The 20,267-nt window shown below is 36.9% G+C and overlaps 1 protein-coding gene across 1 annotated transcript in view; it reads left to right on the forward strand.

The window, feature by feature from the left end:
* Positions 1-20,267, forward strand: part of LOC128662479 (uncharacterized) — a 230,244-nt gene that overhangs the window by 117,084 nt on the left and 92,893 nt on the right. The window contains exons 3-4 of the mRNA XM_053716263.1: positions 8,520-8,575; positions 16,573-16,679. Coding sequence (XP_053572238.1) covers positions 8,520-8,575; positions 16,573-16,679 — 163 coding nt within the window. The remainder of the gene's footprint in view (positions 1-8,519; positions 8,576-16,572; positions 16,680-20,267) is intronic.

The following is a 20,267-nucleotide window of genomic DNA, read 5'->3' on the forward strand; positions in this document are numbered from 1 at the left end:
AAACACCCCCCCAACAGTAAAACCCACCACCCACACAACCAAACCCCCCAAATAAAAACCTATCTAAATAAACCTAAGCTCCCCATTGCCCTGAAAAGGGCATTTGAATGGGCATTGCCCTTAATATGGCATTTAGCTTTTACTGCCCAAACCCTAATCTAAAAATAAAACCCACCCAATAAACCCTTAAAAAACCTAACACTAACCTCCGACGATCCACTTACAGTTTTGGAAGACCGGACATCCATCCTCATCCAGCCGGTGAAGTCCTCATCCAAGCAGGCAGAAGTCCTCATCGAAGCGGCCAGAAGTCTTCATCCAGACGGAGCGTATCCATCTTCAAGACATCCAGCGCAGAGTATCCTCTTCTTCCTATGGTCAACGAAGAATGAAGTTTTCCTTTAAGGTACGTCATCCAACATGGTGTCCCTTACATTCCGATTGGCTGATATAATTCTATCAGCCAATAGGAATTAAAGGGTAAAAAATCCTATTGGCTGATCCAATCAGCCAACAGGATTGAACTTTAATCCTATTGGCTGATCCAATCAGCAAATATGATTGAGCTTTCATCCTATTGGCTGATCCAATCAGCCAATAGGATTGAGCTCACATTCTATTGGATGATTGGAACAGCCAATAGAATGCAAGCTCAATGCTATTGGCTGATTGGATCAGCCAATAGGATTTTTTACTCTTTAATTCCTATTGGCTGATAGAATTCTATCAGTCAATCGGAATGTAAGGGACACCATCTTGGATGACGTACCTTAAAGGGAAACTTCATTCTTCGTTGACCATTGGAAGAAGAGGATGCTCCGCGCCGGATGTCTTGAAGATGGACCCGCTTCGTGCTGGATGGATTAAGATAGAAGATGCCGTCTGGATGAAGACTTCTGGCCGCTTTGATGAGGATTTCTGCCCGCTTCGATGAAGACTTCTCCGGCTGGATGAGGATGGATGTCCGGTCTTCCAAAACTGTAAGTGGATCGTCAGGGGTTAGTGTTAGGTTTTTTAAGGGTTTATTGGGTAGGTTTTATTTTTAGATTAGGGTTTGGGCAGTAAAAGAGCTAAATTCCCTTTTAAGGGCAATGCCCATCCAAATGCTCTTTTCAAGGCAATGGGGAGCTTAGGTTTATTTAGATAGGTTTTTATTTGGGGGGTTTGGTTGTGTGGGTGGTGGGTTTTACTGTTGGTGGGCTGTTTGTATTTTTTTTACAGGTAAAAGAGCTGATTTCTTTGGGGCAATGCCCAGCAAAAGGCTCTTTTAAGGGCCATTGGCAGTTTAGTGTAGGCTAGTTTTTTTTTATTTGGGGGGGGGGGGGCTTTTTTATTTTGATAGGGCTATTAGATTAGGAGTAATTTGTTTTTATTTTTAAAAATTTCTTTTTTCATCTTGACAAAGCCGAAAGGCGAAACATGTCAGGGCTGATGGGGACTTCTTGTCTCTGTTTTTAACTATAAACAGTTGTGTTAACTTGTGGGACTTAGTATTAAATAGTTGAATTTCGCCTGGGACTTAATGTTCATGTAAATTAGATGACTACACTTATACCATAGAAGCGGCTAACTGATGTACCTTACCGTAATTAATTCTTAACAATATGTAGGGAAACCCTTCTATTAGAACGTAAATAAGTGCTGACTTGCAACTATATACTTTGGCAAATATTTAAAACCTTCAACTCTAGTTGGAGCAGTTCAGCTATCTATTATAAACTCTAAGCTACATTTGTAGTGAGAACATTAATGTACCAACCGATCTAACTGCATCCAGATTTAGAATACTTATCTAAAAGTTGATACACAATCGTAATACAGCTAACTATATTATTAGCTTTACCAACCATATGGTGTTTGGCCTTAATGGTAGCAACTTTGCTCACTCATAATAGAAATAATCTGGTTGTTTACTTCTCCGGATGGAATCTATTTGCAACCACTTCAGTTGCGATATAACATTGACACCTTTTCACATTATACTACCGTTATAGAGTATTGTAATACAGTTTCTCTCTTATAGTACTGCAGCACTGTCTTTTACTCATGTGAATCTACAGTCAGCTGTGGGCACACACGCTATAATAATTGTATTTAAAAAAACACTACTAGTTAAAATTAATTCTGGCACATGACTAGAATTTTTTCTTAGTACCCATTGTCGCACTGTGGATAATACCTGCACGTTACTTACTCAAATATTCTAGTAAATAATTTTATTGTGTTACACCCCCCCCTTTTTTCTGTTACTTTATGGCTACTAATATTAACTTTATTTACGTGCAATTTTATTTTCCAATGGTACCTTTGTTGACCTGACCAGTACGATTTCCCAGGCACCAACAGTAACACAAGTTTTATACCTCCAGGTGAATCACTTGCTTTACTCCTGAGATATATCTAGTATAATTATCATTCCCGCGTACTCTTTTTAGTCTGATGATAACAGAAGTGACCTAGATATTCATTTTTGTTTAACTACTTATGTAGCGGTCACTTGTCTCCCAGTTGAGGCACTGTGTCCAATTAAGGTGCTACTATAGAACTCTGTTTGTTACTACGTATTACTGCCAATAGGAGTCTCCTAGTAATAATACTTGAACTCTCCCTTTCATACTTCTGCATCATTGCAGTGTATATCGGTGACACATACCTAACCTATTCTAGGAGATCCTAAATCCAACATATTATCAAATATCTCTTGCTGCCTCAGTACACACACATAAGTATTTTAGTCATGTATTAGACTCATGTGTTAATTCGACTCTACATTTTGTTTTTAATATTTATTATTAAAAGTTAAGTCTTATGTTCCCTCCTCCATATGGACGGTTTCCATTGTATGACAATATGGCTCTTTCTTCCCTTTAGATGTTGAGTGCTATTCATGTACATACCTTTGCAATTGATTTGTGGTTGCATTCCTTCTAAGATTGCCCTGAAGCAATCAGCTCTTTTACCTAAAAAATATTAAAATGAACCCCTAACAGTAAAACCCCCCACCCACCCAACCTCCAAAATAAAAAAGACCTGACTAAAAAAAACTAAGCTACCCATTGCCCCTAAAGGGGCATTTGTATGGGCATTGTTCTTTTAAAGCCCATTATAAAATAAAAAAGCCCTAATCTAAAAGAAAAAAACCCATCCCAAAAAATTTAAAAACCCCTCACCATTCTTGAATTCTGGACATCCATCTTCTCCAAGTCTTCATCCATCACAGGACCATCTTCTTTCTTCTTGCCGGAGGTGCGGAATGGTCTTTGTGGATGCGCAGATCCAGAGTGCTGGTCCTCCTCAACGGCAGCGCTCTTCAGCGACGTGTAGGTCCTCTTCATGTGATCGTCCACTGCACACTGAAGATTGAATGCAAGGTACCCCTTTTATATTGCGGTACCTTGCATTCCTATTAGCTGAAATTTTCAAATCAGCCAATAGGATGAGAGCTACTGAAATCCTATTGGCTGATTTGAGCTTAGCAGCCATTTCAAAATAGCCAGAAACAATATTTATTTTAAAATAACTTTTTTTACTGTTCCTGCTGCATGATATAGAAAGTGAAAGGAGACTAGTTGCAGCTTACTCTAAGACTTTAAGATGTGTAGTCTGTCCCTTTAAATGTATGATTTAACATGAACTAAGGCTCTGACAATTATTTATACAATTTAAAAATTGAAGTAATGAAAAAAAAAATTGAATCTGCACTTAGTCAACACATCTTCTTTTCTATTTGTATTTAAACAAAGTGAAACATTTGCTACCGATAAAGTGCTTGAGATGTATATTTAGTATCAACATCTTTCCTCTGTGATTAGCTTGAGCTCCCCACCCGCTGAGTTCTAAGCACGATGATAAACTCATGTAATTAAGAACAAGCCTTAACAAATGATTGGCACCTTAAATAATTGCCTCGGTAGGACTGCATTGACTGAATCTGAAATACATATTGGGGTTAATTGAAAGACAATAATTAAATAATGGATTACAATTTCTGGAAGCAAAATTAATTAAAAAAGCAACATGATATTTTTTTCTATAATAAAACAATCTTCACATCTTCAAGACTTTTTCGCAGCAGGATAACTTTTTCATAAACACGATTATTTGCTGCATATAAAAAGTGACATTGGGCTCTGTTTTTTTTACATAATGTTTATTGCAAAATATTAATTAACAACTTTTCTTCTATCTGATATGCAGCTGAATCTGTTGAGTATTATTTTTTTTTTGATGTTTAAAAGTGTCATGTTGAGAAAAAAGTGAATTGCTTGGAAAAATGTCACATTAAAAGGTAGTTAAATTATTTTGAAATTATAAATACATTTTACTAAATATAATCAAATCATATCTGCCTTGTATTACTATTATTATTATTATTATTATTATTATTATTATTATTATTATTATTATATTATTAAGCGCCAAAATATCCAAGGCTACAATTCATTTAAATAAAAATGTAATAAAAAAAACTTGTAAGATACAAAACAAATTGTGACAAACAAGTACAGTAGAAATTAAGAGCCCTATTCCGTAGGAATTTATAATCTAGAAGGGTAGGAGGGTGAGAAACAGGAGGGGAGGGCTGCCATGGTGAGAATGATGTTAATACAGAGTTAGATGAGGGCAGTTATTAGGTAAATATAATTTGTTACTGAGTTGGGTGATAGGCTTCCCTGAACAAAAATGTCTCTAGGGAGTGTTTAAAAGAAGTCAGATTTGGGAAAAGTCTGACAGCGCGAGGGTAGGTGCCGAACGAGAGAAGTCCTACAGTCTAGCATGGGAAGAGGTGATAATCGAAGATGAAAGTAGCAGGTCATTGTAGGATCTTAGTGGGTGCGCTGGAGTGTATTTTACCATATGTGCACACGTTTTATAGTGTTGTAAAGGTAGGGAAAGTCAAAAGTAAATTTATAGTATTGCTAGAATAGTTTATTTTGTGATCAGTTAAACTCTACACACTCATAAAAAAATACATGTGTATCAGCCAATCATCAACTTCATCACGTCTTTCATTAGTAGACATATGCACGGGCAAACAAAAATGGTTTCTTCTGAATGAAGCAAATTTGATAATAGAAGTAAATTGAAAAAAAAAAAATCTCAAAATTGCATGTTCTATGTAAACCATGAAAGTTTAATTTTGACATTTAGTATTGTATTATCCTCACTAATATAAATAATTATAAGTAATGCAGCTGTGTTTGGTCACTCTTTAGTTTGCTAAATATAATGTTGCGCTGAATTATTTTTGAATTTGTTGTTTATTATTGGTAGTGACTGATAGCTCCTTACTTGGTTTATTAACTTAACTATGTATTATGTGTTCCCATTATGTGTATTTTATATAGTTAAAGGGACAGTCTAGTCAAAAATAAACGTTCATGATTCAGATAGGGCATGTCATTTTAAACAACTTTCCAATTTACTTTTATCATCAAATTTGCTTTGTTCTCTTGGTATTCCTTTTTGAAAGTTAACCTTGGTAGGCTCACATGCTAATTTTTAAGCCCATGAAGGCCGCCTCTTATTTGAAGACATTTGACATAACACTGCTAGAGGGGGTATTTTATGTGAGCCTTATAGATAACATTGTGCTCATGCTCTTGGAGTTATTTAACAGTAAGCACAGTTATTGCCTGACATGCAAGTCTGTCAAAAGATCTGAGATAAGGAGGCAGTCTTCAGAAACTTAGATACAAGTTAATCGCAGAGTTAAAAGTATATTAATATAACAGTGTTGGTTATCCAAAACTGGGAAATGGATAATGAAGAGATTATCTACCTTTTTAAACAATAAGAATTCTGGTGTAGACTGTCCCTTTAAAGTCACTTCAGACTCGCTGAACCTCGCCTTTGCAGGGTTAAACAGATGATGAAGGCAAGCAATAATTTAATCTCAAAATGATCTAGTGCATTAGAATATTTATTATTGCGTCTTTTTGTTCCTTTGAAACTTTGTGATAAGTGGTTTGTTGTGATACTATCTGAAAACCCTGTAAAATGCGAAGCAATTTTCACATTATTATTATTATCATCGGTTATTTGTAGAACACCAACAGATTCCGCAGCGCTATAAACAAAGACGGAGTACAACAAAACAAATATAGGGATCAAATGGGTAGAGGGCACCGCCAAAAGTTGCACTGTTGTAGTCAGCTCTTAAGAAGGTGATCTACAAACAGCTAGACTCTTAGGCATACATGCTAATGGGGTTCAGGAGATAGCGATGGAGGAGTGGAACTGGTATAAAGAAAGGTTAGCGTAGGTTGTAAGCATCCCTGAACAGTAGAGTCTTTAGGGAGCGCTTGAAGCTTTCAAAACTAGGGGAGAGTCTTGTGGAGCAAGGCAGAGAGTTCCACAAGATGGGAGCCAGTCTGGAGAAGTCCTGTAAACGGAAGTGCTATGAGGTAACCAGAGAGGAGGAGAGTAGGAGGTCATGAGCAGAGCGAAGCAGACGGGAGGGAGAGTATCTGGCGACAAGGTCTGAGATATAGGAGGGAGCAGGGCAGTTGAGGGCTTTGTATGTCAGAGTGAGAATTTTGTGTTTGATCATAGAGGCAAGAGGAAACCAGTGAAGGGACTGGCAGAGAGGTGCAGCAGATAAAGAGCGGCGTGTAAGGAAAATGAGTTTGGCAGAGGCATTTATTATGGATTGTAAAGGAGCTAGGCGGCAAGAGGGATTGTCAAGAGGGATGTTGAAGTCACTAAGAATGAGGGCAGGGGTGTCTGAGGAAAGGAAATAAGGTAGCCAGGCAGCCAAGTGATCTAGAAATTGAGATGAGGAGCCAGGGGGTCGGTATATGACTGCAACAAGTACAGAGAGAGGGGAGAATAAGCAAATCATGTGAGTTTCTGTAAAGTGTTTAAGGTGTTTTTGTAATGCCAATGCATGTGATTGATTTTATAGGAGTTTAACTCACAACTTGCAGCTTTAATGAGGTGTAGGAACAAATCTTTATAAATTCCCTTATGTTTGAGTTGTGATGTTGTGGCAGTTTATTTCCCCAAAACATTAGTTTCACAAATGGGTTCTCATTTAGTCTAGTCCAATTATCACTTTAATAATCAGACTATTCATCGTAATTACATGGTTTCATCCAGAACAAATGTGTTGTGTTTTTGGCAGAACATAAAAAATTAGCTTTATGGTTAATGGAGCAAGACAATGTTGTCCATTATCACCTCTGCTAAATTATTTTACCTGTACCATATCATGCAATAAAAACTTCATATCTCCCTTTCATCATTTGCACAACATTTAATTAATAAATACATGAGCACTATCATAATTTATTCTTTGCTGTAATGAAAAAAGTTTATTATATTATATATTTTTTCGAAAACAGAAAAACTGTACTACATCTTAATGTGGTACAGTTTTTCTGTTTTTTTTTTAAACATTCTCTTCTTCCTGCTCCAAAATAAATATTTTTGTTTTTATGCTTGTGGGGCATGTTACTGTCCCCCAATAGATCAGGGGGTGTACTTATCAGCCAGTAATAAATCTGTCCTTAGGGATTAGTTGGATCATACATATATTTCCTGCTAATATCAAAATCAGTTTAAACTGCTTTGAAATAATTTATTTTATGCAAAACTATTTTATGATCTAAATATTGCTTTTTTGAATTCAGTTAATTTAATGTCACTTTAGCTATTATTTTCACTTGCAATATGTGTGAATGTAGCACAGTGGGACATCTCACAAGCAGTAAAACAAAATAAAAAAAATATCCAGTGTCCATTTTACCAAAACTAAAAATATAAATTCTTCAGAATTGCATCTACACAATTACACTTACTATTCTCAGATGAGCAATTTAATATTTTTATTTTTCTGACAAATTTGAATTTCCTTCCATTTCTCTGTCCTCTATATCATGTGACAACCATCAGCAAATCTGAGTTTAGTATGTTTACACTATAAACTCTTGCACAGCCTCAATGGGATCTGGTACCTCAGAAAGTGACTGTATATACAGAAAGTGCACAATTTGATAATAATAATTGAATATTTTTTTTTTAATTGCATGCTCTAAATCATGAGTTTAATTTTGACTTTACTGTCATTTTATAAGCTATAAACTAAAAATGAATGTCCCTTTAAGTTACAGGAAATACAAGTAAAATACATGAATAGTTTTAATAATTTAGATTTGATTCTAATGTCCATTTAGCTGCTGATTCTGACCAGTATAGGATTGTCACTGTCACTGATGCTAGAATAGAGTTTGTGCTTCATAATAATTGACCTTTGCATATAGAAATATGGATGAAATTGAATTTAAAAATAGAAGGACATTAACGAAAGGCAAGGTTAGAATACTAAAGCATTACTTATTGTCTGGGTCGTGACTTAAAAGCTTCTCATCCTATTTTTCTGGGAAATCTTTGCGAGCTGTGTTACCTTTTAGGGAACATTTGATTCATTAGCATGATCTCGGCTTAGTGACTGTTCCTTTTTAGTTTTATCTATAATTACCTGTCCTCAGTTGCTATTTTCTTCATCACTGATCCAGGGTTTGGAGAGAACACAAAATGCCACGTGAACAATGCCGAACATAAAAAGCACAAGGTGAGTAATTAGACACTAAAATTATGTTTTTTGAAAAAAAAGACAATATAGACAAATTGGATTTTATGCAATATTACCAGAGGTACTTTATATGTGGCTAAAAATACACACATCAAAAGAAAAATAGCAGGCTATTGTTATTAAGAGTGTAACCGTACTTTTAAATGTATTTTTGAAGCTGTGATAAACCCGATATTGCTTGTGCTAAACGGTTAGCGTGCCACTAATCTGGCACTTAATAGAGAGCGGAAGTGTTATATTTTTTTATTTTTTTGAAGTTTATACATATACGGTATATATAGGACTATCTATATAAAAATACTTAGAACATATTCTCTTATGTGAAGAACATTGGAATGGGAAATATTTACATTAAATACATAGTTAAACATTTTATTAAATTAGAATATTGCATAAATCTGTTTTTTCATGTTTTCAGCTACTTGACTGCAAAGCACTAGCATGTCTATATATGTATTCACATGTATTTATGTTTATATGTGTATATATGTCTGTAAATACATAAATACATATATAAATAAATAATATATATTAATTCATACATATATATATATTTATATACTGTATGTATATATATATATACACACACACACATACATATTTAGACATGTCTATGTATGTATCCCTTTACTTTCCTTTTATTTTTCTAATACCTGAGACCTCATATCTTTGAAACCGTATTACTTTGTAATGCAAAATCTTTTTTAAAATATTTTTTAACAGTCAGAGTTAAATTCAATTGCTCTCAAGCGAATATGTTTACTTTCAATGCATAATACGCTACCCCTTTTTGATTGTGCATAACAGTTAGTGCACCCCTTGTAATCTAGCACAGCATTGGTTGCAAAGCTTCTCATTGGTTCTACCATCCAATAACAATTTTCTTAAAAAAATATGGCTTCAGCAAAAGAGCGGCCTGGAGAATTATAGCAAACTACATTGTGACTTAAAATAAACATGAAATAAGGACTTTAAAAAGGGAGCCATGGCTTATATTAAACAGTAGGAATATTAAACAGCATGAGAACATGTTTGTGTGGGCATATGCGTGTATCTGTGTGTTTATGTGTGTGTGTGTTTATGCAAATTTGTTTTTGTGTATGCATTTGTAAGTAGTGTCTATGCATGCATATAGTTCTGCAAGTTTATTTGTGTGTCTGTGTATATGTGTGTGTGTATGTATATATGTGTATGTGTGTATATGTATGTGTGTGTATATGTTGTGTGGATGTATGTGGTTATGAAAATTTGTGTTTGTGTATTCATTTGTACGTAGTGTCTAGGCATGCAAATAGTTCTGTATATTAATTTGTGTATGAGTGTATGTATGTGTATGTATGTATGTACTGTATATATATGTTTGTGTGTATGTATATATGTGTGTGTGTGTGTATGTATATATGTGTGTGTATGTATGTATGTATGTATATACAGTGGCCTCTATTTATCAAGGTCTGGCGGACCTGATCTGACAGTCTGGATCAGGTCCGCTGGACCTCGCTGAATACGGCGAGCAATATGCTTGCCTTATTCAGCATTGCACCAGCATCTCACAAGAGCTGCTGGTGCAACGCCGCCCCTGCAGACTCACGGCCAATCGGCCGCCAGCAGGAGGGTGTCAATCAACCCGATCATACTCGATTGGGTTGATTTCCGGTGATGTCTGTCCGCCTGCTCAGAGCAGGCGGACAGGTTATGGATCAGCGGTCTTTGTGACCGCTGCTTCATAACTTGTGTTTCTGGTGAGTCTGAAGACTTGCCAGAAACACGACCCTTCAAGCTCCGTATGGAGCTTGATAAATATGGGCCATTATCTCACAAAAGTGATTACACCCCTCACATTTTAGTAAATATTTTATTATATCTTTTCATGTGACAACACTGAAGAAATAACACTTTGCCACAATGTAAAGTAGTGAGTGTACAGCCTGTATAAAAGAGTAAATTTGCTGTCCCCTCAAAATAACTCAACACACAGCCAATAATGTCTAAAAGGTTGGCAGCAAAAGTAAATACACCCCTAAGTGGAAATGTCCAAATTGGACCCAATTAGCCATTTTCCCTCCCCGTGTCATGTGACTCATTAGTGTTACAAGGTCTCAGGTGTGAATGGGGAGCAGGTGTGTTAAATTTGGTGTAATTGCTCTCACACTCTCTCATACTGGTAACTGGAAGTTCAACATGGCACCTCACAGCAAAGAAGTCTCTGAGGATCTGAAAAAAAGAATTATTGCTCTACATAAAGATGGCCTTAGCTATAAGAAGATTGCCAAGACCCTGAAACTGAGCTGAAGCATGGTGGGCAAGACCATACAGCGGTTTTACAGGACAGGTTCCACTCAGAACAGGCCTCGCCATGGTTGACCAAAGAAGTTGAGTGCACGTGCTCAGCGTCACATCCAGAGGTTGTTTTTGGGAAATAGACGTATGAGTGCTGCCAGCATTGCTGCAGAGGTTGAAGGGGTGGGGGGTCAGCCTATCAGTGCTAAGACCATACACCGCACACTGCATCAAATTGGTCTGCATGGCTGTTGTCCCAGAAGGAAGCCTCTTCTAAAGATGATGCGCAAGAAAGTCCCCAAACAGTTTGCTGAAGACAAGCAGACTAAGGACATGGATTACTGGAACCATGTCCTGTGGTCCAATGAGACCAAGATAAAATTATTTGGTTCAGATGGTGTCAAGCATGTGTGGTGGCAACCAGGTGAGGAGTACAAAGACAATTGTGTCCTGCTTACAGTCAAGCTTGGTGGGGGGGGGGGGGGTGTCATGGTCTGGGCCTGCATGTTCATTGAGGGAACCATGAATGCCAACATGTACTGTGACATACTGAAGCGGAGACTGGGCTGCAGGGCAGTATTCCAACATGATAACGACCCCAAACACACCTCCAAGATGACCACTGCCTTGCTAAAGAAGCTGAGGGTAAAGGTGATGGACAGGCCAAGCATGTCTCCAGACCTAAACCCTATTGAGCATCTGTGGGGCATCCTCAAACGGAAGTTGGGGGAGCACAAGGTCTCTAACATTCACCAGCTCTGTGATGATGTCATGGAGGAGTGGAATAGGACTTCAGTGGCAACCTGTGAATCTCTGGTGAATTCCATGCCCAAGAGGGTTAAGGCAGTGCTGGAAAATAATGGTGGCCACACAAAATATTGACACTTTGGGCCCAATTTGGACATTTCCACTTAGGGGTGTACTCACTTTTGTTGCCAACAGTTTAGACATTAATGGCTGTGTGTTTAGTTATTTTGAGGGGACAGCAAATTTACACTGTTATACAGGCTGTACACTCACTACTTTACATTGTAGCAAAGTGTAATTCCTTCAGTGTTGTCACATGAAAAGATATAATAAAATATTTACAAAAATGTGAGTGGTGTACTCACTTTTGTGAGATACTGTATGTGTGTGTATGTGTATGTGTGTTTGTCTATGTGTGTGTTTGTATATATGTATATGTGTGTATGTTTGTGTGTATATGTATGTGTGTTTGTGGGTGTATATGTGTGTGTATGTTTGCGTGTGTTTTTTTATGTATATGTGTGTATGTATGTGTGTCTGTATGTGTATATGTGTGTATGTGTATATGTGTGTGTGTATGTGTATATGTTTGTGTGTGTGTGTGTGTATGTATGTGTGTTCGTGGGTGTATGTGTGTCTGTGTGTGTACCTATATATGTGTGTGTGTGTCTGTGTGTGTATGTGTGTTTATGTGTATGTGTGTATGTATGTGTGTGTGTCTGTGTGTATGTGTGTGTGTGTGTGTATATGTGTCTGTGTGTATATGGGTGTTTGTGTGTCTGTGTGTGTATCTATATATGTGTATGTGTATATCTGTGTATGTATATGTATGTGTGCTTGTGTGTGTATGTGTGTCTGTGTGTGTATATGTGTGTATATGTATATGTGTGTGTATGTGTATATGTGTGTGTTTATATGTGTGTGTGTGTGTGTGTGTGTATGTATGTGTGTTTGTGGGTGTATGTGTGTCTGCGTGTGTGTATATGTGTGTGTTTATATGTGTGTGTGTGTATATGTATGTGTGTTTGTGGGTGTATGTGTGTATGCGTGTTTACCTATATGTGTGTGTGTCTGTGTGTGTCTGTTTGTTTATGTGTATATGTGTGTGTGCGTGTATGTATGTGTGTGTCTGTGTGTATATGTGTCTGTGTGTATATGTATGTGTGTTTGTGGGTGTATGTGTGTCTGTGTGTGTATCTATATATGTGTATGTGTATATGTGTGTGTGTATATGTATGTGTGTCTGTGTGTATATGTGTGTGTATGTGTATATGTGTGAGTATGTGTATATGTATGTATATGTATGTGTGTGTGTATATGTGTGTGTGTGTGCGTGTATGTATGTGTGTGTCTGTGTGTATATGTGTATGTGTGTCTGTGTGTATATGTGTGAGTATGTGTATATGTATGTATACGTGTGTGTATGTATATGTATGTGTGTGTGTATATGTGTGTGTGTGTGCGTGTATGTATGTGTGTGTCTGTGTGTATATGTGTATGTGTGTCTGTGTTTATATGTATGTGTGTTTGTGGGTGTATGTGTGTCTGTGTGTATATGTGTGTGTATGTGTATATGTGTGAGTATGTGTATATGTATGTATATGTGTGTGTGTGTGTGTATATGTGTGTGTGTGTGTGTGTATATGTGTGTGTCTGTGTGTATATGTATGTGTGTTTGTGGGTGTATGTGTGTCTGTGTGTATATGTGTGTGTATGTGTGTATATGTGTGTGTGTATGTGTATATGTATGTATATGTGTGTGTGTGTGTGTTTATATGTGTGTCTTTGTGTGTGTACGTGTGTCATAGCCAACATTTCAGAAATATTTCTAGGGACACTTTGCAGCAGAGCAAGCAAGCAGGTTGCCAGAGTATTGACGACCCACTGTTCAACTGCTCTGATCACTCTGCGAACAAAACGCACCCATTAGATAGTAATAGAATAATTTAGACTTATCCATAGTTTATTATACAGATTACAGCACCAAGCTCTTACACCTTCCTCATAATATTGACAATACCAGTCTCTGGAACACATTATGGGCATATGCACAGCACACAGCATCAAAATTAGGCAGACAAATTATATGTGAACCCATTCAATAATAATATCAATATTCCAGTACGCCTGTGTGTGTATGTGTATGTGTGTGTTTGTGTATGTGTGTATATGTGTGTTTGTATATGTGTGTGTATGTGTGTTTATGTGTGTATGTTTGTGTATGAGTGTTTGTATGTTTGTGTGTGTATGTGTGTATTTGTGTTTATGTGTGTGCGTGTGTATGTGTGTGTTTGTGCATGTGTGTATATGTGTGTGTTTGTATATGTGTTTATGTGTGTGTGTTTGTGTGTTTGTGTATGAGTGTTTGTATGTTTGTGTGTGTATGTGTGTTTATGTGTGTGCGTGTGTATGTGTGTGTTTGTGTATGTGTGTATATGTGTGTGTGTTTGTATGTGTTTATGTGTGTGTGTTTGTGTGTCTGTTTGTGTATGTTTGTGTGTGTATGTGTGTATTTGTGTTTATGTACAGGGAGTGCAGAATTATTAGGCAAGTTGTATTTTTGAGGATTAATTTTATTATTGAACAACAACTATGTTCTCAATGAACCCAAAAAACTCATTAATATCAAAGCTGAATAGTTTTGGAAGTAGTTTTTAGTTTGTTTTTAGTTATAGCTATTTTAGGGGGATATCTGTGTGTGCAGGTGACTATTACTGTGCATAATTATTAGGCAACTTAACAAAAAACAAATATATACCCATTTCAATTATTTATTTTTACCAGTGAAACCAATATAACATCTCAACATTCACAAATATACATTTCTGACATTCAAAAACAAAACAAAAACAAATCAGTGACCAATATAGCCACCTTTCTTTGCAAGGACACTCAAAAGCCTGCCATCCATGGATTCTGTCAGTGTTTTGATCTGTTCACCATCAACATTGCGTGCAGCAGCAACCACAGCCTCCCAGACACTGTTCAGAGAGGTGTACTGTTTTCCCTCCTTGTAAATCTCACATTTGATGATGGACCACAGGTTCTCAATGGGGTTCAGATCAGGCGAACAAGGAGGCCATGTCATTAGATTTTCTTCTTTTATACCCTTTCTTGCCAGCCACGCTGTGGAGTACTTGGACGCGTGTGATGGAGCATTGTCCTGCATGAAAATCATGTTTTTCTCGAAGGATGCAGACTTCTTCCTGTACCACTGCTTGAAGAAGGTGTCTTCCAGAAACTGGCAGTAGGACTGGGAGTTGAGCTTGACTCCATCCTCAACCCGAAAAGGCCCCACAAGCTCATCTTTGATGATACCAGCCCAAACCAGTACTCCACCTCCACCTTGCTGGCGTCTGAGTCGGACTGGAGCTCTCTGCCCTTTACCAATCCAACCACGGGCCCATCCATCTGGCCCATCAAGACTCACTCTCATTTCATCAGTCCATAAAACCTCAGAAAAATCAGTCTTGAGATATTTCTTGGCCCACTCTTGATGTTTCAGCTTGTGTGTCTTGTTCAGTGGTGGTCGTCTTTCAGCCTTTCTTACCTTAGCCATGTCTCTAAGTATTGCACACCTTGTGCTTTTGGGCACTCCAGTGATGTTGCAGCTCTGAAATATGGCCAAACTGGTGGCAAGTGGCATCTTGGCAGCTGCACGCTTGACTTTTCTCAGATCATGGGCAGTTATTTTGCGCCTTGGTTTTTCCACACGCTTCTTGCGACCCTGTTGACTATTTTGAATGAAATGCTTGATTGTTCGATGATCACGCTTCAGAAGCTTTGCAATTTTAAGAGTGCTGCATCCCTCTGCAATATATCTCACTATTTTTTACTTTTCTGAGCCTGTCAAGTCCTTCTTTTGACCCATTTTGCCAAAGGAAAGGAAGTTGCCTAATAATTATGCACACCTGATATAGGGTGTTGATGTCATTAGACCACACCCCTTCTCATTACAGAGATGCACATCACCTAATATGCTTAATTGGTAGTAGGCTTTCGAGCCTATACAGCTTGGAGTAAGACAACATGCATAAAGAGGATGATGTGGTCAAAATACTCATTTGCCTAATAATTCTGCACTCCCTGTATGTGTGTATATGTGTGTGTATGTGTGTTTATGTGTGTATGTTTGTGTGTTTGTGTATGAGTCTTATATGTTTGTGTGTATATGTGTGTTTATGTGTGTATGTTTGTGTGTTTGTGTATGAGTGTTTGTATGTTTGTGTGTGTATGTGTGTATTTGTGTTTATGTGTGTGCGTGTGTATGTGTATGTTTGTGTATGTGTGTATATGTGTGTGTGTTTGTATATGTGTGTGTATGTGTGTTTATGTGTGTATGTTTGTGTGTGTGTTTGTGTATGAGTGTGTGTGTGTTTGTGTATGTTTGTGTGTGTATTTGTGTTTATGTGTGTGCATGTGTGTGTTTGTAAGGGTGTGTATGCAGGTGTTTTGTGTTGTACATTTTAAGGTGGATGTGTGTTTTTAAACGTAGGCTTCTTTGTGCATGTGTGTAATTATGTTTGTGTGAGAGTGTATATGTGTATACACAATGGTATTTATTAGCTCCTGTGAGCATGTATGAGCTTATAAACAGAAGTAAAAATGTTATTGTCCAAACTGATTCTTAATGAGTGAGTGTTACAGCATTTTATTATTGTACTATTGCTTGCATATAGCTGTGTGTTTACCTCTACAAAGAAGATGTCATATATGTGTAGCTACCAATCAGCTTATAGCTCCCATTCCATACCTGCTCCTGAGCCTACCTAGGTATGCTTTTCAAGAAAGCAAAGCAAAGTAAATTTGATCATTGTAGTAAATAGAATAGTCTCTTAATTGAATGCTCTATCTGTTTCACTTTCATTCCCCATTAAATTGGGATGTTTGCTACAGAGAGGACTTTACAAATTTGCAACTTTTATAAATTGTGTCTCTTTTACTCGTAGAAAAAAAATGATGCTTCTAAGATTTTGGATGAAGTGAAATTAGACCTACGTCTCAGTGAATGCTTCGAGAGCGCTGAGTCGGAAGATGAAGAATTTAGTCATGAGAGGTATATATTATATTTATAAGTGTTTTTATTTCTTTATAAAAAGGTCAAGCATTTCTATAACATAGGGGATAGAGCATCTGATATATTTTTTGTGTTCCCAGGTTCAAATCCCATTGAAGTTTATTTTTTTATTATACAGTTTCCTAAAGGTACAAAAAATATTAGAAAAATGTGAAGAGAGGTAAAGAGACCTACTCTTCAAGAGAAAACACATATAGCACTCTGGGTTTTAGAATTATCATGCAGCGTTTGAGCTACGTTGGTTCCTATTAGGAAACACAGTAAAACCACCGTAGCTCAAACGCTTTGTATCCTTATGATCCGATAAAAACTACCAGATTAAGTGGCCTATTTATCAAAGGTCTGTTGGACCTGATCCGACAGTGCGGATCAGGTCCGGCAGACATCGCTAAATGCGGAGAGCAAAACGCTCTCCGTATTCAGCATGGCACCAGCAGGGGGGTGTCAAACAACCTGATCGTACTCGAACGGGTTGAATTGTGGTGATCTCTGTCCGCCTTATCAGAGCAGGCGGACAGGTTATGGAGCAGTGGTCTTTAGACTTGATAAATGGGCCTCTAAGCCTTAACAGTAAGGGATATTGTTGAGAGACTATTTGCTGACTACACGGGATAATGGTTATATCTCTGATTCCATACTTATATGGTTAAATACCTGTGGAACCATATTACTCAGAGTAATCAGTCAGTTAATCTACTATTACTAACTGCTACATCACTCGCTTATAGTGTATCAAACAAGTAAAAAATTTTCCTGGGATATAAATACTATGTATATACATTAAGGTCAAATGTACGAACAATTTTTCTATATATTTTCCTTTGTTACCAGTCCCTTTGTGGACATACTACACGAATACTTGAAGTGGTATTTGACCTTGCATCTTCACGTTGTTACTTTTTTCAGGATTATTATTATCAACCCTTGTTTGTACACATTGTTGTTTCCACACTTCTAAGTTCAGCGAGTTTATACACCACACGGTTTTCAATGAATTTGATCCGTGTTGAATAACCTTATATTAAGCTACCTCTCCATAGCCCTCACAAGAGGTAATATAAAGCTAAGCAGATTCTATGTTGGATACTACCGCATTAATTCTGAACTATATCAGTGGTCATATGAGAACACTTACCCCTAGGATTTATTATCAGAAGATCTCAATACACACTATGTTAAGCCACTAAGTCACCTTCATCTTCTGATTACAAAACATACAGGGGAACTCAATATACCTGTAATCACACTGCAATATTATTGAGCTACGTTTAGCTATATTTGTGGTCAAGCTCAATTTCATACTCCTCTAATGATTTCTATACACTTTATAAGGTGCCTAAGTGTGTTTTTAATTATTTTTCCTATTTTATTTGTGTCTTAATAAAAGTTAAGCTGTATATTTCTACCAGCTGTTTCAGCTGCATGATCATTCTAAAACCGAGAGTGCTATATGTGTTTTCTTTTGAAGAGTAGGTCTCTTTACCTCTCTTTACATTTTTCTGCAAATTGAATTTTACACACAGCACCCACTACCCCCAATAAAATATTATCTGTGTGTGAAGTAGTATTTACATACATATCACTACGTATAGGGGATCAGATTTTGTAATTTACCTAAGTAGTGCCATTGGACTCTTCCCTTTTCTCCTGTACAAAAAATATTAATTGCTCGGATAGCGTACAAGTTAGTTGACCTATCTTCTATGGACAATATTGTAGACTTGATTACTATTAAAATCTTAGTTGCACCTCACAGATCTCTTTAAAATGAGAAATTCAATGAGGGAAAAGTGCTAACATCAGAGTTTAAGCTCTCACTCACTCACTCACTCACTCACTCACTCAATCACTCACAAAAAAGTAAAGCAGGGAACAACTTATTCTTATCAAGCTATTCCAGAGAGTAAGACGGGCTTGACCACAGTACCTTTATTGTTAAATTAAAAAGCAGACATCATGGGAACTAAGGCAAAAAATATATATAGCGTCAGAACCGACGGTCTAACTTGTTTCAGGAGAATGCTGTAATCATAGGCTGAGTACTGTCTGGTGTTTTAATACATTTAGAAAGTCTGCTACTGCTCATTGGTTATAAACAACCTCATTAGATGCTAATATGTTTTATTAACTTTCTCTTACCCAGACATAATTTAAAGTATTAGTATTACATTATTTTACTATTTGTGTATTCAGATGTGTTCATTCCTGGGTATATTTCTTGAGCAGCTCAATCAAGTTTTAATATCTCATGGCATATTCTAACTTGATTGAGTTGATAAAGAAATATACTTAGGAAAGAACACATAGGAATATGTGAAAAGTGCCACTCATCATCAATAGCTTTTCTTTAATATTTGCCTGCAATTATGTAATAAGGGCTAGATTACAAGTGGAGCGCTAATTTATCGTTCGCCTGCAAACAGGCAAATTTGCAAATTTGTGCTTAACTTATAACATTAGTGTGCACTGGTATTACTCAGTGGAGCTCTAATATCGCTTGTGCGCAATCGATATTTAGCGCTCCATTTGTAATCTAGCCCTAAAACTGATCTTCTTAAATGCAAATTCTATGGTTAAAATGATGTACTATTATTCAACCTACTCCCAGAAATTAATTAAATTAGAATCTGAATTGAGGCCCTTTAGGAATTCTGGTGTCAATCCCACATACCTTTTTCAGGAGTGGCATGGTATCACCATCTCACTTGCCCAATTTGGGTCCCTCTATAATATTCCAGGCAAAATAACCAACTTTCCTGATGATCAGTGATAAAATGTTGTGTAAAAAGAGTGTATTCTCACTCTTTCATCCTTGGTTGTTTCACCAACATATTGTAATTTACACATTTTGCATATGTCGATCTACAGTTTTCACACATATTAATATCAAAACCTGTTATTTCAGAATGAAAATGTGTTACAAACAGACACAATCTCCCAAGCTCTTCATCTGTGGGACCCACATTTAAACATCCCTCTACTTGTTAACCAAGAAGATTGACGCAATTGACTTATCCTTATCTGTGTAGATTTCAAGATTGTGGGGGGAAACCAGATTACCTATTGTAGCAACCTTATTGTATGAAAAGCAGGAGCCTTGATGCAACGCCCTCCACCAACATAGCAAAATGTTTGATAATATTACAAACTGTGGCACAAATTGTGTTACAAACGCAACCTCTTCAAAACCCCTTTAAATTGTTTTCTTCTCTTAATAACATCTTTTAACAGCTGTGACTGCAAACACTTTTTTTACTTAATATTTTGCCTTATTTAATATTCTCTAACTAATAATTTTCTTGTCAAATGAGATGATACTAACTCATATATACGTACAGTTCCTTTTGAGTCTTATGAACTGTCCCTTAGACACTGCAAGAGCCACATGTGCATGCAATAAATTGTTTTGAGAAATTGGCTTATGACACTGGTAACGACGTAGTACTAACATCACCATAAAGGGCAAGATCTAAATATCTAATAGTACTCTCTGTAAGCTCATATGTAAAGCTTAAGCCCAGTTCATTAGAATTAAAGCAATAGTAAAGTTAATTTTCTTCTATTATA

The sequence above is a fragment of the Bombina bombina genome, chromosome 6, assembly GCF_027579735.1.
Source record: "Bombina bombina isolate aBomBom1 chromosome 6, aBomBom1.pri, whole genome shotgun sequence".
NCBI lineage: Eukaryota > Metazoa > Chordata > Amphibia > Anura > Bombinatoridae > Bombina > Bombina bombina.